Below are 16,654 nucleotides of genomic sequence, written 5' to 3' on the forward strand. Positions count from 1 at the left end.
AACTCACCCTAAAAGCAGCAAAAAGAACAAAATGTTATATCTTGCTTTTACATAGAATTATATAGAGTAGCAAGTAAAAAATGAAGGAACTAATTTAGTCACATTTCTGTTGGAGTTCTTTCCCCTAATATTTTCCATATATCTGGGATATATTTATCTGCAATAAACAGAAACAGAAAGGTGGGGGAAAAAATAAGGATTACAGTTTTGGGGCATTTATTTCTATTCTTCTGTTGTGTGCCACACTTGGGAGGACTCGAAACTTCAATTGACTTCCTACATTTTGTGTAGAGAAGCTGTATGAACATAATGCAGAAAACAGGCACACTGCTGTTTATAAAAGCTTCATGTGAGCCTTTAGGAGAAAGATAGCATTTATTTAAAATGAAATTTTAGACAGCAAAAGCCAGCCAACATTAACTGTGGAAGAGGACTTATGTGCAATGTAGGAAGCAGCAGAGCCTAATGTCTTAACATCCCAAGTTTCACTCACACATATCCAAATACATTAAGTACACTGATTGTCATTTGCACTATCAAAATGATAGAGGGAGAAACTGAAGGACAGGAGAACACTGTTAGGTACAAACTGCAATTAAAGACCTACCAGGATCCCTTCCAATCTGAATTACTATATGTATAATTCTGTAGAATAACTGCTGACCTCCTAATTTACCCATAACACAGTAATCATTCAGATTGACTGCATCAAGCATTCTCAAATTATTGGAGAAAACCTTGATTTCCCAAGCAATAATAGTTCAATAAGGCATAAGTTTTTTAGATCTTGAGTAATGTTGTAAAATAAAAAGACATAAAAATACATTACTCTGATGCTAAATAAAGTGGCCCAGGTACAGGTAGCAAGGCATATCTATATCTATATATATGTATATGCACATACACATAGAGGCCACTAACTCTAGTGGATGGACATTAAATCCAACAAGTCCCTATCAAAAATTTGTTGTGGAATAGTAATAGCACAATTTCTTATTTGGTCACTGTTGCCATTCTTTTGCAGATAAAGATTTAGCAAGCTAAGACACAACTACTTTCTGCAGGATATTGCTCCAAGGCAGTTCAGAAATTGCTTGAGCACTGTTAGGTGGAGAGACGGGTTGTTGACAAGAGAAAAAAAATTACAAAGAGGAAGCAAGCACATAGGAGAAACACCAAAAAAAAAAGAAAAAAACCCCAGGAACAAAGAGATTCACAAAGATTATGGATATAGACAGTGTACAAACAGAGATAAAAAACCCCAAAACCTAATACAATCTGCATGACTTGAGAAAAAAAGTCCCTTTACAGTGTATTAACAATAATGCAAACATTAAAAGACACTTAAAGTTATAACTTCGTGAAGCCAGGGTTTTGTGGCTTTCACCCACCTAAAACACATAATGATAGCCACTTGTGGTATATATATATATATATATATATAAAAAGTACCCAAAAGTGTCTTACACAAGTACATCCTCCACTAGGGTGTGAAGGGTGCTTGGATTGCGGATCAGTTTGTCCAGGAAGCTGACAATGTCACTGAATTTTGGACGGTGGTTCCTCTCCTTTTGCCAGCAGTGAAGCATTAGTTGGTGAAGAGAAGCTGGGCAGCCCATGGGAGCTGGAAGCCTGTAGCCCTCTTCAATAGACAGGATAACCTAAAGAAATACAGTGCATGTGATTACTGGGTATTAAATACTGAAAGGACAGTGGGAAGCTGACAATTAGAAACCAGTGATGATAATTAATGGCACAGCCCCCCTCACTTTGTGCATTGCTGGGGCCTCACTCGGGGAATCAGGACTGGCAGGAACGTGTAACCAGAGTAGACATGAAATGTTTTGTAGGTGTATGAAACACAGTAGGCACTTTTTTAGGCTCTCTGGGCACCCTCTTCAAACAGCTAAAAAAGGAGGAGGAGAATAAAGAACTAACAAATAGGTAATTTTCATCCACTTCAGGTTGACTTTGTACTGAAGGGAGTCACAGGGCCACAAACTAACCTGGTGTGACCACTGCTACCATCATGCTCTAATATTTGCATCCTGACAAAATGCTGGTGTGTGGCAATGTCACAATACAGCCAAGCACTAAAACACCTGACAAATTTACTTGGTGATGACATGTTTCTGCTGACCCTTAAAGTCTGATTAATTCAGGCAATGTCCCGCACACTGAGTTAACAGTGACATTATTTCACACAGCTTCCCTCAGAAACCTGGGTTGTGCAAGGTGTTTATGACTCAACAAAAGTTACTAAAATTGTGGTATTACTGCACACCTTAAGGTATTCAGATTCAGCAGATGTAGGAAACATGTTTGGTCAGGATTTGGAAAGAAAAAGGTCCAATGTCACAGATAAATCACATGTATGAAAAATTGCAATTGATCAGAGTTGAAGGAAGGCTCGTTTTTAGTAACACTAAACACTGAACACTAAAGTAGAAAAACACATTGTCTGAAAAGAAGAGTAGCAGCCCTGCCTGACAGGAAGTAGCAAAAGTAGGTAAGATCCATGGAAAAATTAATGGATTCATAAAAGCTCACATGGATTCATTCCATGTAAGATTTAAAAACCAGGAGAAAAGGTCCCTAGATTCTGCAATGAGTGGTGGTAGCAGTGGGGATGATGATACAAATTACATAGTCAGGATTTTTTGCATAAAAAAAGAATGGGAAGCTACTAAGTGGTTGACCAAAAACAGAGCTAGGAATAAGACCAATTCATAACCCTTCCACATAAAAATCCAACCCACGCTAAATGTTTTCTAATGTACAAATGATTGTACAAAATATTTCTAATAAGGCACTGCACTTAGGAGAAGCAGACCTACAGCATTTATACCCACTCTGCTGTAAGGAGACATCCATCATTTCCACACAGATGTATGTACATGCTGCAGACATATTAATGCAGCTGGAAGGGGGTACATTAAACTGTTTACAGCAAATCAATGTTTTACAGCACTAGCTCTGGCTTCAATATATTCAATCTTATTTTCCTCGTTCTCTGTTTGAATTCTGAATTAATGCCGTTGGCTCTGCTTAGCAATGCCTAATGCTTATGCTGCAAGCCTTATGCAAATAAAATAAGAGTAATGAGGCTATGTTAGGACCTTAGCTCCCCTCCATGGCATGGCAGAAAATGGAACAAGGCTTTTGTGGCTGTGCACAGCTGGCTGTTTGACTTTTATAAAATTAGGGGACTTGGTCCTATGTAGGGTTTGGCCGTCTCGTATCCTGGTAAAACACCTATGCATGAAAAACAAGTGTTTGCAACATGGATTTGCACAGGGTGAGTTTTAGACCCACTGGGAAGTCTGGGCTACTCCAAAGGCAGCATTCCTTGCTGTAGGGATCTCTGAATTTGCTTCACCTGTGGGTGTTGACAGGTCACATACGTGCAGGCAGGACTGGCTTTGCACCCCAGAGGTGACACCAAGCAGTAAATGGTGTGTCAATACACTGATCCTTCCCTCTGACATTTTGGCTACTTGTTGGGATTTATTTCAACTGTCCAAAATCCGTTTGCTGGAATAGCTGCCACAGGAAAAAGTGCCACTGGATTGCCAGGGAAATATTTGCCTCAAAACCTTGCCTGCCAATAACAGATATGCTCTCGTAGACCCGGGGTGGGTGAAATTCAACCCCATGTACGTGAAATTTTATTCACATTTATTTTTACATTTATTATTAGTGTATCTCAAGCAGTGGCCTCATAAAACACGGGTACTCATGACAGTGAGGGATACAGCCGAGCTGACACTCACTAAAGAGGTAATCTTTAGCAGCCCAGAAATGCAGATATCATAACCTTTACATTTAACTGTGCCTGTTGCAAATGATGAATTTATGAAATGTATGTTGTTTTTAAGGCAACAGGAAACCTGCTCTACTTTTATGAGACATATTGCATTTACTGGAAACAACAATAGAGGGCTGATGAGTGTTTTTTTTCTGAAATAATTTATTCAGGAAAAACCCAAACCCAACTATAATTTTCCAGGCATATTTTCTCTGACACACTCTGTTATAACATATCTTTGAAAATGAAGTTACAGTGCATTTTGTTTCCTCTCTTGTTCTAAAGGAACATTTCAGTATGAAGAGAAATACCAGCTGGTTCTGGGATAATTATAATTTCTCATTGATAGCAGCACATTTAAAAAATAAACTGCAAATATTGCCTCATTAGTATCTCTTGTGAGGCAAGTATTATTTTTAGAGTCTAAGAAGCCAGAGTAAAGATGTGATACCTGTATAGTACTGCAATGGGAATCAAGTCTCAAAGGAAGATTTTTTTTATTTCCTTATTTGTGTTTTTATATATTTATTTTAGCTCCTGCTCTGCACCTATCTTTCTGAACAGAAGAATTAGATACCTAAAAGGGAAGAAATACTAAATTTTTCTCAGTAATATAGCATTATATATTATGTAAATCTAAAGATAATACATGTTCACTCTTTTGAAATGAGTTTTTTCCTTGCCTATTTAAAATTGATGAAACACCACATTAATCATGAGATGGTCTAAACAACTGCATCTACAAGGAGGACACAGCAGCAGCTTTAGCAATGGGTGTGACCCTTTCCACAATGGCAAATCAGTGCCCCACCTATTTCAACATGGAAGAACAGGAACATGAGCATGGTTTCTGACAACAAAAAGGCTCATCACTGCTCTCTGGTTCTGGTTTTGTGGCAAACACTTGATGGGTATCAAATGGAAAGGGAATATTTTTTATGGTTAACGTAGCTAATTATTTCCATGCTTTTTCATACTTAGGTTTTTGTTTCTATAAAGGGGACCATTTTTTTAATATCTTTGTATACAGATGATATTAAACACTGGAGCCTGTTCAATATCTCTTATCATTTTTTTTTATGTTAGACATTGTTGTAAAGCTTGACCACAGAGTTAATATTTAATGTTAATTATGATTGTCTGAACAATATAAAAATACAGTATAAAACCAAAATAGTTTGAACAATATTTTATGGACTGCTACATAAAATTTATGCATGTTTAATTTTGAAATAATTGGAAATTGGCAAAAATGGCACCTGAAAATAAAGCTGTAATCTTCCTGATAGTTTCATTATTAACAGTAACATAGAGTCTTGCTTTCAAAAGTTAACTGACAGATTTTTTAATGAGACTGAGACAGAAGAGAATCCATAGGGACATTGTCCCTGTGTCCTCTGACATCTGAAAAATCTACCAGAAGGGAGAGGCAGCTGCTCCTGCCTCATGGTACAGAGCCAATCCCAGGCACCTGCCAAGTGTTCTGATATCTCTAAGTTGAAAGAATTATATTAGGGTAAGGGTTTTTTTTTTTTACTATTACAAGAAACTTTCAGGAGTGTAAGGAGTTTTATTCTTCTTGCTACAGTAGTTTTCTTGCATACCAATTGCAATCCATTAAATATTCTTTTTTTTTTCCTTTTCTTTTCGAATCTTGTAGCTCTGCAACTTGCACTGATTTATAGAGTGGCTCTAACAGGTGTCCCAGGAGACTTCACTCACAGCTGTTCTACAAACCAAATGCATGGAATATAAATCTTCCTTCCCTCACATGAGCATTAGCAAGCCAGGCTCTTAGCACAATCTGTTCATCAGTACACTAGTTTCACTGGAAAGTTCAATATCTTGGCTAATGTTTATTAATTAAGCAATAAGACACGACAGACTGTGCAGCAGCCCTAATTAATGGACACCTCTGGTGCCTGCCACACATCTAAGAAGTGCATTAATCAGCACCAACACTGGTCGGAACTGACTTACCACAATAATAAAATGGTTATTTACTTACACGAGAACATTTCTCAAGCTTAGTAACATTTTTAAGCCTCTGCATTACACCGTGTGAAGTACTAAAAATTTTATGAGCGGCATTTTCCAGCTCAGTTTCCTTAAGTTTGGCTTCCGAATCCTTGCTGAGGAATGTAAATGGAGAACACTGGATTTGCAAGGGTGTGGAGTCACTCTGGCTGGCACGGACCCAGTGGACACCTGTGAGCAACTGCAGTCTCAGAGCATCAGACTGGGTTTATTTAGGTGGCAGGTATCAGTTTAACACTCCTCATATCAGCTCGAGCTCTGTGCTGCTTGGGTGGCTCCCCTGATTTTATTGCTGTGACTGAAGGGTCAGCAATTTGTAAGATGGAACGTGAAAAATAATCCCCCAGAAAACCAGACCCAGCTCTGCAGAGTTTATACTTGGAAAACTTTTGTTAATTTACAAAAACCCACCCAATTCAATCAATACAATTCAATCAATATTTTACTGCTATCTAAGTAAGAATTTTATTATGATCAAGTCTCACTAGGTGTTGTAATGTTAATGTTACCAGACATTTTGTGGTAGCAGAACTATACTCATGCAAGACCTTATTGACTGCTGTTTGCATACTGTGCCTTTTATGAATCCATTTAGTGCTTGCCCCTCTCTGTTACTTTCCCTGCCATCTGTACAGTATCACTGACCTTTGAAAGTCCTATTATTTCTGCAAAACAAGCTCCTGTGAATTCAGGATAATTTATTGTGCTAAAAGAAATGTCCCAGTATCCAGCAAAATAAGCTTTACAGTATGTCTAATAACTTGAAATTTCCCAGTGACACTTTAAGTCACTAAATGTATGTAGAAGGTCACAGGTGCCCACTGTTAACATTCTGGCACGAAAAGCCTGTGGGTAGGGCTCTGGTGGAAAGGAGTCCTTTGTGCTGGGAATTGCTGAACTGCAGGGAAAGCCCCCAGGAGTCGGCATCATTAGCATGAGCTGCATCCACAGGGCCTGCAGCATTATTCTGCTTTAGCAGATACTTCTATTTTGGATGTAGGAGTAATTAAATGTTGCTATCTTCACGCTGTAGCTGATTATTTAATATATTCTAAATTGAGAGTTTACTTTATGAATTCTCACTGCTGGCGTGGCCTTGAATACATCATAGGGTTTGATAAAGGGGAAGAAGACAGGCTGAAGCCAGCTTCCAAGAAAGGGAGAGGCAGCTGGAATGAAGGTCAGTGTTATGCACTACTCATCCCTGGTGACTTGGACTTTATGTGAGGGTCCTACCAGTCATTCCAACCCTCTTCTCAGCAGGTGAATAGTGGGGATGAACAGACTTGACAGAAAGTCTCCCTCTGCCCCCATTCCTAGTTAGTGGTAACAGCCAAGAGGTGTACTGGGAATGGACCTGGTGTGAGGAGAAGGATTACCATTACAAAGAAATAAAAGAGGTGATGGCAGTTGGGTTCCTCACTGAGAGTTGACCCAACACCAGATTAAATCACTCACAACTGGAATAGAGACTGAAATTCCCTGTTTACAGCACAAGATCAGTAGGACACAATGCCTGTAGTGGGTTGACCCTGCTGGATGCCATGTGCCCACAAAGCAGCTTTGTCCCTCGCCCTCCTCAGCTGGACAAGGAAGAGAAAATACAAGGAAAGCCTCGTGGATCAAGATGAGGGCAGGGAGGGATCACTCAGCAGCCACCTTTATGGGCAAACCAAACTTAACTTGGGGAAAAACTGATTTAATTTGTAGTTGCCAATCAAATCAGAGTAGGGTAAGGAGAAATAAAACCATGTCTTCAAAACATCGTCTCCCTACCACTCCCTTCTTCCCTGATTTAAATTTACTCCTGATTTTCTCTGCCTCCTCCTCCCCAGTGGCACTGGGGGACAGGGAGATGGGGGTTTTGTCCCTCCACAGAGGGAGGACTCCTCATGCTCTTCCCCTGCTGCAGTCTGGGTCCCCCATGGGGTCACAGGTCCTGACAGCAAAATTGCTCCAACATGAGCTTATCTCTCCAAAGGGCCACAGGTCCTGCCAGAAGCCTGCTCTAGGGAGGGCTTCCTACAAGGTCACAGCCTCCTTGGGTCATCCACCTGGTCTGGCATGGGGTCCTGCACAGGCTGCAGATGGATCTATGCTGCACGGTGAGCCTCCACAGGCTCCCTCAATGTGGTGTCCATCATGGGCTGCAAGGGAATCTCTGCTCCAGACCCTCTTTCTGCACTGACCTTGGTGATTGCAGAGCTGTTCCTCTCTCATATTCTCACTCCTCTCTTCGGCTGCAGTAGCACAGTTTTCTTTATCCCCTTCTTAAATATGTTATCCCAGGGGTGTTACCACCATCGCTGATGGGCTCAGCCTTGGCCAGCAGTGGATTGCCTTGCAGCCAGCTGGCATTGACTCCATTGGAGATGGGGGATTCTTCTGTCAGCTTCTCAGAGAAGCCAACCCACTACCAAAACCAGGCCACTCAAACCAAAGCATCTTCTTCCCTACCTCCTCCTCAAGCTGCAGCCACTGCCAGCTGCCCATCACCTGTGGCTGGGAAAACAAACTGGCAGAGTTAGGGAGAGGTGACCTTGCAGTTCGGAAGCACTGGCATTGCACAGAACCCAGGCACTATGGAAGGGCCAACTTTGCTCAGAAATATCTCTGGTTTCATGGGCTTCTTCCCTGGAGATACTCAAAATCTGGTCACAGACAGCCCTGAGCAAACTGCTTCAGCTGACCCTGTTTGAGCAGAGGGGCTGGACTTGGCAATCTCAAAGGGCCCCTCAACCTCAGCTATTGTGTGATTTGCTAGTTCCTTTTTCCAGCTTCTTTTCTTGTTCAGTCTTCCATTAAAAGAAGGCTCCCAGTGAAACATTGCATCTCTTAGTTTGGGAAGGCACAAAGTTTGAGGCTGTGTGTGCATTTTGACACAACGTGCACTCCATGCAATGCAGGGTAATCAGGTTTTGCAGCAGCACACTAATGATGAACAGGCTGATATTTCCATGGCTGTGTTCAGCTTTGTTTCTGATGGAAGATTATCTCAGGAATAACACCCTCTGCTATTGCATGGCTGCTAGTTTTTTTCTGTTTTGGATGGTTTCGGTTGGGTTTCTTTTCTTTTGTTCCTGAAACACTCTGACTTTATTTTTTTAAACGAAAGTCTCTCTCAGATCCTTATCCCCAAATGACTGATCAGCCTTAACAAGCAACCAGACTTGCAGAGCTGAATAACTTAGCAAGAATTATAAAAACAGCCATCTGGGAAAAGTCTTGTCAATTCTTCAGAACCAATGCAGAGGTATTCCAGGCATATATGTAAGAGAGGTTAAGGTGAGCTGGCTGATATTCCTCATTTTGACATAGAGATTGATGGCTGGTGTGAAGACTGAGTATACCAGTTTGAGCTGTCATGGGGATCCATCACAAAAGAGAACCTGTGAAAATTTAAATTGTGGTAGAGAAACCCCCCCACCATTTCATGCTTCTTTTTCTAGAACAAGCCTTCTATTTTACTAGAAATAAATATATATATTTTTTTAATTGCGAAGGCTTATTTGGCCACCACTTTTGGAAAAAAAAAGTCAGAGGAAAACATAACTTAGATATGAAGTAGGACTGTTGTCCTGCACTGTGGTTAAGCCTATATGTAGACTTAAGGTGAAAAGAATGTACGGAATTCTTAGAAAGGAGAATTGGCAAATACATTTCTCATGGTAGCTTAATTCTTTTAGAATTTAACTATGTATGCCCATTGAAGGATACTGTCAGACTGTACTGGTCATAATGGGCCATCATCATCAGAATAGTTCCAGTATTCCCATAAGTGTTGATTTACAGCTTACCTGAGAACTACATCAACCTGCCTGTCTGATGTAGATTCCCAGGGATTTGGAGGAAAGCCACACATAACCAGCATTAGAGCCTGGCAAGCTGGCTATGACTCTTCGTAATCTGTCTTTAATCCATGGTAGGAAGCTAGGCAAGCTTTTAGTTAGAGAGGGCCAAGTCTTCAGGCTGCATAAATGAACTGTCTCATTGAAGCTGACAGAATTATGGTGACTTAAATAAGCTGAGATTCCAGCCCAGAAAGGGAACGAGGTGGCAAAGCAGCTCAGGGAGCGACAAAACTTTCAAGGAACATCTCAACAACTTGCAGATTGATTCTGAGCATTACTTACATCCTGGTTGGACATCTCCCAGTACGGTCTCTCACCGTAGGACATCACCTCCCACATGACTATCCCGTAGCTCCACGCGTCGCTCGCCGAAGAGAACTTGCGGTAAGCTATGGCTTCAGGAGCAGTCCACCTTATGGGGATCTTCCCACCCTGGAAAACATGTTGAAGGCTTGTCAATATGACCAGAATAGGGAATGGCACATGTTTAAAAAAAAAAGAAAAAAAAATAGTATCCTGGATGCTGAGATTCTACGTTCTGACTTCTATCAGTTTGCCTTGTCAGTTTGCTGCAAGTGGAAAGGAAGAAATAAACTTCTTTGAGAATCGGATAAAAATTTAGTTTCATTTGTAGTCTAATTCACCCAAACCAGCATTTTGTGAAAGAAACCAAACCTCAGTTCAAAGAATAGAATGCATTTGAGATAATTCATGTGTTTAGTCATATAATTAGTCAGAACTCACTCTTTGATTGAAAACATCCCAAGCCTGAAATTCCTAGTTCATTGACATTTAAAATTTTACCTTATATGAAACAGAAGCATCTGCTGCAAAATGGAACTGAGAGCTCTTAATACTATTATGTAATCAGAAAGGAAAATATAGGCTTTCTATTAAGCTTTACATTTGGTAATGTCTTCTAATTCTTGCTGTGCCCTTTAAACATCCAGCTAAATAGCAAACCAACTGGGTTTCTAATAGGCATTTCTTTAGAATATTCAATGGTTTCATTTTGCAGCTTTCAACTAAAAATCCAAGTGCTACCTCAAAAAAAAAAAAACAAAACCAAAAAACACCAGACTAGAAATCAATCACCTTTTCTCTGACATTAATTCTTTAGACCATTGAATCTCTTGTATTCTCTTGTAATAATTTATGTATGAAAACTACATTCCCATTTCAGAGAAAGGTATTTCCTCTCCAGAAACATTACCCTTTTCAAACGTATATGTTTAATATCATTCTCATAGAACTCTTTAAAACAAGTAGAGGGTGAGAGCAGTGTGCTGAAAGTGCCACTAGATGGTAGAAGGAGGCAGTCAGCAGAGCTGAGCTCACTCGGCAGCAGTTGCTTTCAACAAGCAGTAACAGATTCTGCTCAGCGTTATAATTGTATTTCTGACAGAAACAAAAGAAGAAACGAACTAGAACATCCGTCTGGCAATTGAAGAGAAGCCAAAGTTAAAAACAAGTATGTAAATCTCTGTTCATTTGCTTTGAATATATAAAAAATTGTCCTTGAATTGTTAAGGCCTCGCTCTGGCTGACTGAGAAGCTGTTTGTTGTACCAATAAATTGTTCAAAGGCCAAGCTCTGTGTCTGTGGTGATGTGTCACTAAGCCAACTGCTCCTCTTTGACTCTCACTTGCTGACAAAAAATGCATGGTTAACATTTATGTTGTATCACAGTAGCCAAGATGTCCTTTGTACCATGTTACATATTTTGCAGCTGCTTTTTTAAAGGCTCTGCTTCCTCACTTGTGGTAAACTGACTTTAGCAGTAGGAAGGTAAGTGTAATTCTGTATTTTTTTCCCGAGTACCTCCACTACCCACCTTTTCCTAATCCATTAACCTAGTGGTCAGATCACTCCTCTGGCAGGTCAGAGGTGCAAAAGGCTTTATGTCCCCCCTGCTGTGTGTGATGCTCTTTGTCCCTTCCTGGTGCAGCTGTTCTACTTGGGAAGCAATTACAAATGCTTTTTGAGTACCAGCATGAAGAAACAGGGTGACAAAGGAGAGCTGTGGTAAGACATTCCTCAAGGAAGGACGAGGCTAATTTCTTGTTTCTTCCCCAGGAAATGCTTATATCTTCTAAAGAAATTGGGTAAGAGCACTTGATGTTTGATCTCGTGGTCTGGTTGCAGTGGTGTTTGGTTGGATATGCAAGTCCAGGCTTCCTGAGGGAGTGGATAAATTAGCTATTCAATGCCCCAAATGTACACCTTACACTGAAATGTCCAACCAAAAGGATGTGTCCTCTCAGAAACAGCCAGTTTTAGGGTCTAACTGCAGAGTATAGTTCAAAGGATCTCCTCATAACACAAAGTTATGGGCCTTATCCTTTTCACTGGCTTGGGTTTAGTCCTTTATTTCTAACTTACATAATTCTATCCTTAGTTTCCCGGCTTCTGCAGGTTTTTGGGGACATTAGTTTCCTGGCCTGCCACATGGTCATGGTAGGCATTTTAACTCCTCCTTTGGACCTGGATACATGCAGTTTTTAAGAGTTAAACAAAAATCATGGTGATCCACATCACAAAAGACACTGCCCTGACAATCCTAAACACTCTCCCTCAGCAGCAGCACTTGTTCCAACACAGGAGTTCACCATCTGAACCTTGTCTTACCAAGCAATCCCCCTTGGTCTCTCTTGCTTTATCCCCATTCAAGACACTTTCTGGAGTGTAGCACCAGTATTTGAGGGAGGATACAGAAGAAAAAATTTCCACACTTTCTTTCCTTGTCTCAGATCTTATCAGATCTCAGAGGATGACAGGTTAAAAAAATGTCTACCAGCTTAGGTGGTTAAGTTACTGTAAGACTTTGTTTATCAAGACAAACTAATAAATCAACAAATTTTCTATTTGCCAGATTCCTAATCTGGAGAGTTTTATTAATAATTCATTATTTTTTTAATTTTCATGAAAATTCTTATGTTAATAATTAAATATCTACTTGTATGGAAAATACAAATCTATAAATGAAAAAAAAGAGTCATTTGGATATTTATAGATTTTACTCTTAATGTTTATAACATAGTATGAATAACATAAGAGGAAAACTGTCTTTAAACTGTATCCTTTTCATAAATCTGATGTTTTATTCCCAAATTATACTCAAAAGGGAAGGCATATCTTGAGCAGCATTTGAAGCTAGCTTTGTGACTACTGGCTAAATATAAATGAGTTTTAAAGAATCTGATCAGACTCTACAACCAGTTTCATGATGCAGCTTTACTGACTGATCCCTTTTGGGCTGAAACAGTAGTGGCTCATTGAGTGTGAAAATGAGACTGGAGAACAGAATCTTAACCAAATTCAAGGCAGTTCACATTCAAGGGCACAAGATGTGTTCAGTGTTGTAATGTAAAATAAAATCCTTTTGTGCTGGCTCCAATGACAAAGTGAAGCAAAACCTCTAAAATTTTTCCAATGGATTCATCTTGTGTATGAAGATGTTATGTTCATAAAAATGTAGATTTCAGTACTTAATTATGTTTGCAGAATACCTTTTTATGCAAAAAGGTTGTTTTATTTGTTGGAAAGCCATTCAAAAGGCAGAGCTTGCAATGTGACTACCTTAAGAGATGTATATGACTGAACAGCAGTAATAGCTGCTCATGCATAATAAAAGAACACATAAGGTTTAGAGTAGCTGAAAATATATTTTCTGTTTCTGATTAGAGTAATAAACAGTGCTACTGATATTGGATATGCCTTTTTACATTTTGATCTAACTGGGAAAATAATAAATGCAATACTGTTTACACAACGCCTCACCTTCAAATTAAGGTAATTTATAAATCATCTGCATTACACTACTACAGCAATGAAATCTGTCACAGCTGCCCATATTAGAAAGCCCTTATGCAAGTCCATTTTGCTTTTATTTTATTCTCTCTCTTTTTGGGGGTGGGTAGGAGGGGCAGAAGGGGTGTTAGGAACCAAATTGTTTTTCTGCATCTTCTCATACATTAATAATGGTATCAGTGACAACCTAATTTTATTTCCACGTAGTGAAATAGCACTAACTCTGCTATTCAAATAATTAGAATTCAGCCTTTTTTTTCCCTCCATGCTGCCTGCTGAACAGTGTCTATCTCCTGATTTTTTTTCTTGATTGTAATTTAATAAGCAATTTTACCGTGCAGTATCAAGTGTCCCCTTGGAATTAGAATATTAGGCTCACATTGCTTAGCTTGGAGAACTGCTCAGAGACCAGCCCTTGAAATGAAATTTGCCCCCTCACCCACACCTACACATGCTCACTTTCTCTACAGAATTGACAACAGCATAGTTTGGCACACATTTAAAGGCAGAATTGGAACTACATGTTGCAAAACACCTCATTCTTTACCTCAAACTATGCATGAAAGAATGGCAACCTTCACAAAATGCCATCTCTTCTCTGAGCTGACAACACTAAAAAGTGCCTGTCATCTGTTATGTGGAAAAACTACAGGAAGACAACTGACACTGAGTCCCACAGGCCATAACTGCATTTTTGCCACGTCTCATTTGATTTTTTTTCTTATTTTACATGTTAGACATCTTTCTGAAAACAGGAGGTATTAACAGTTCCTTTAATTAAAAATCTAAACATATTTCAAAGCTCCAGCAGAACAGTGTGCCTGGCAGCTGTGGCCCATTATCCTCCCCAACAAAGGTTGGGATATATCAGCAAACTCAAAATGCCTGATGTGAAGAATTACAGAGAGGGCACAGAAGCAAAGAAAGAAGCCTTTTAGATGCTCAGAACTTTTGGCATGCCCTGCTAGCTAATTAAATTGAGGAGTGATGCCCCTGAGAACCTTACAAAGCTGAAGGTAAGGTGGGTGAGCTGCTGCTCCATGTACACAGGAGCACTCAGGAGCAGAGTGAGTGCGTCAGGCTCATCATGTCCCAGAACCAGCAGCAATGTGAAATAAATGCCTGTTTCTGTTGAAAAGCCTGTTCTGTGTTTTCCTTGAATGACAGACACTGCAGAGCGACTGTCACAGAGCTGGCAGCAGGTTTCCTAAATGCTGAGGACCAAACCCATCAGTTCCCCATGCACAGACATCTAGAACTGTCTAATCCCAGGAGAAAAGGTACTGAACTATGTGCACCATTAGTCTGATCTGGCACAGAAATTCCTATGCATCTGTCAGTTACTGTTCCTTTATGTATGGTGTTACTGAATCATGTAATAATTTTCCATGACACAAGTATAGTATCTGTCTTTTTCTCTACCTCAAAATGACAGAAACATGGAGGAAAAAAAAAAAGAGCTTCAAAGTGAAGAGAGACAAATGTAATGAAAGAAATTAGTTTTAAATATTGGACATAATTCATCATTCTGTACAAAAACCTTCTGCCACTTTACTGGAGCAATGCTTTTATTTGATGCTCAATTTTTTCATGTGCAAAGCTGCAAATAGTCAGAATTTAACATCCTCAAATCATAATTTAGAAGTATTCAGAATTATTGACAGTCTTCTCTAGTGTCTATTGAAATATCAGAGAAACTACATGGCAAGATAACAAAACTACTCTGAAAAGGCATTTCAGAATTTGTGCTCGTTATGCCCAATTCTGGTCAGTTCTACCAGTCTTTCATTTCCCTTGGAATTGAAATGAATAAAATTCCCTGATTTTCAAAAAGACTGGATTTGCTTTTAATTTCTTGGAAAATATTAGTTTTCTTTCAAACATCTTGATTAACAATGCAGATGTTAAATACGTGGAACTTGATTTTTTCCTCCTAAGTTAGCTATCTGAATTTTCAGAGCAAGTTATTTTTGATTTTGAGAATACATCAATTTTAGTGAATATCAACTCCTATACTGCACATCTATTTGTGTCCTCCAAAAGAGGGAAAGCTGTTGATGGGTGGAAAGCATCAGCACCTGAGATATTGGCAGAAGTCAAACAGACAAGATAAAATGTCTATCCACAGATCATCAGAAACACTTCACATTGACCAGCATTAATATCAGAGGTGAATCAGGATGCTTCTCCAAAATACTCCACCTCAACCTGTCATTTTGTGTCCCTAAAGGCCATCAGATGGATGAATTGAGTAGTGGGGTACACACATGCAAACCTCCAGAAAGACAAGATATACCCTATCCTATAATATTTTAGATAAAAAACTAAAGAATTAAAATATTAAATTTCTTTGCTAAAAATCAAAGAATTATGAAATCAAGAACACCCTCTAAACCAGCAGAGATTCTCATTAGCAGTAGCAGCAGCATCCATTTCCTTTGAAACAACACACTTCAGCATGCACTCCCTTGCCTGTTCTGAGGCATTGATCTTCACTTGGGCTGAGAGATCATAAGAAGGCTGATAAAAATGCATAGCTTTGACCCTCAAAATCCACATAAGTGAAATGGTAGTGAATGTTTCTGACCACTTACACCTGTCCTGCATTTGTATTTTCTTGACAGCACAATTTAAAAAACTCTATAGAATGACAAAGGTACGGCAAATACAAGTGGTAACTAACTGGACTGTGCACACCTTTTCTTGTCAGACATGATGCCTTTATCTACATGGGGCTCATTGAAAACAGATTGATTTTTGCCAGAAATATAAGTTTTAAAATATTGGTTCGGTTTTTAAACAAACAAAGTAATTTGTTCCAGAAATCAGACCAAAGCCAAGGTGAATCCAACAAATCCAAACAGCTTCAATCCAACAGGTCTGGAGCAGGGATTGATGGCTCCAGGCTGGTGTGGAACAGGGTCCTGTGCCTGTGGGGGGAATTCCTAGTGAAGGCCAGGCAGGCCAGTAAGGACTGGTGATGTCCTCAGAGCCCTGGTAAGGACTAGACAAGTGTACAAAGACAGATAAACACAAATATTTGCAAAACCTCTTTGAGATTGGTCTTTTGAAAGGTAATGGTGAGACAGGTGGGGCCAAGGAGTTTCATAATGTTTTAGAGAGTGGGACTTTACATTTCTTTAGGATT

General features: G+C 39.5%; 1 protein-coding gene across 4 annotated transcripts in view; it reads right to left on the reverse strand.

The window, feature by feature from the left end:
• Positions 1-16,654, reverse strand: part of EPHA6 (EPH receptor A6) — a 451,959-nt gene that overhangs the window by 14,068 nt on the left and 421,237 nt on the right. For all 4 annotated transcript variants that reach the window (XM_051779391.1, XM_051779390.1, XM_051779389.1 and 1 more), the window contains 2 exons: positions 9,979-10,128; positions 1,468-1,661 (listed from right to left, as the gene is read on the reverse strand). In XM_051779391.1, the coding sequence (XP_051635351.1) occupies positions 1,468-1,661; positions 9,979-10,128 (344 nt within the window). The remainder of the gene's footprint in view (positions 1-1,467; positions 1,662-9,978; positions 10,129-16,654) is intronic.

This window comes from Manacus candei, unplaced genomic scaffold (assembly GCF_025592945.1).
Source record: "Manacus candei isolate 608988 ecotype Guabito, Panama unplaced genomic scaffold, ASM2559294v1 h1tg000014l, whole genome shotgun sequence".
In the NCBI taxonomy this organism is placed as follows: domain Eukaryota; kingdom Metazoa; phylum Chordata; class Aves; order Passeriformes; family Pipridae; genus Manacus; species Manacus candei.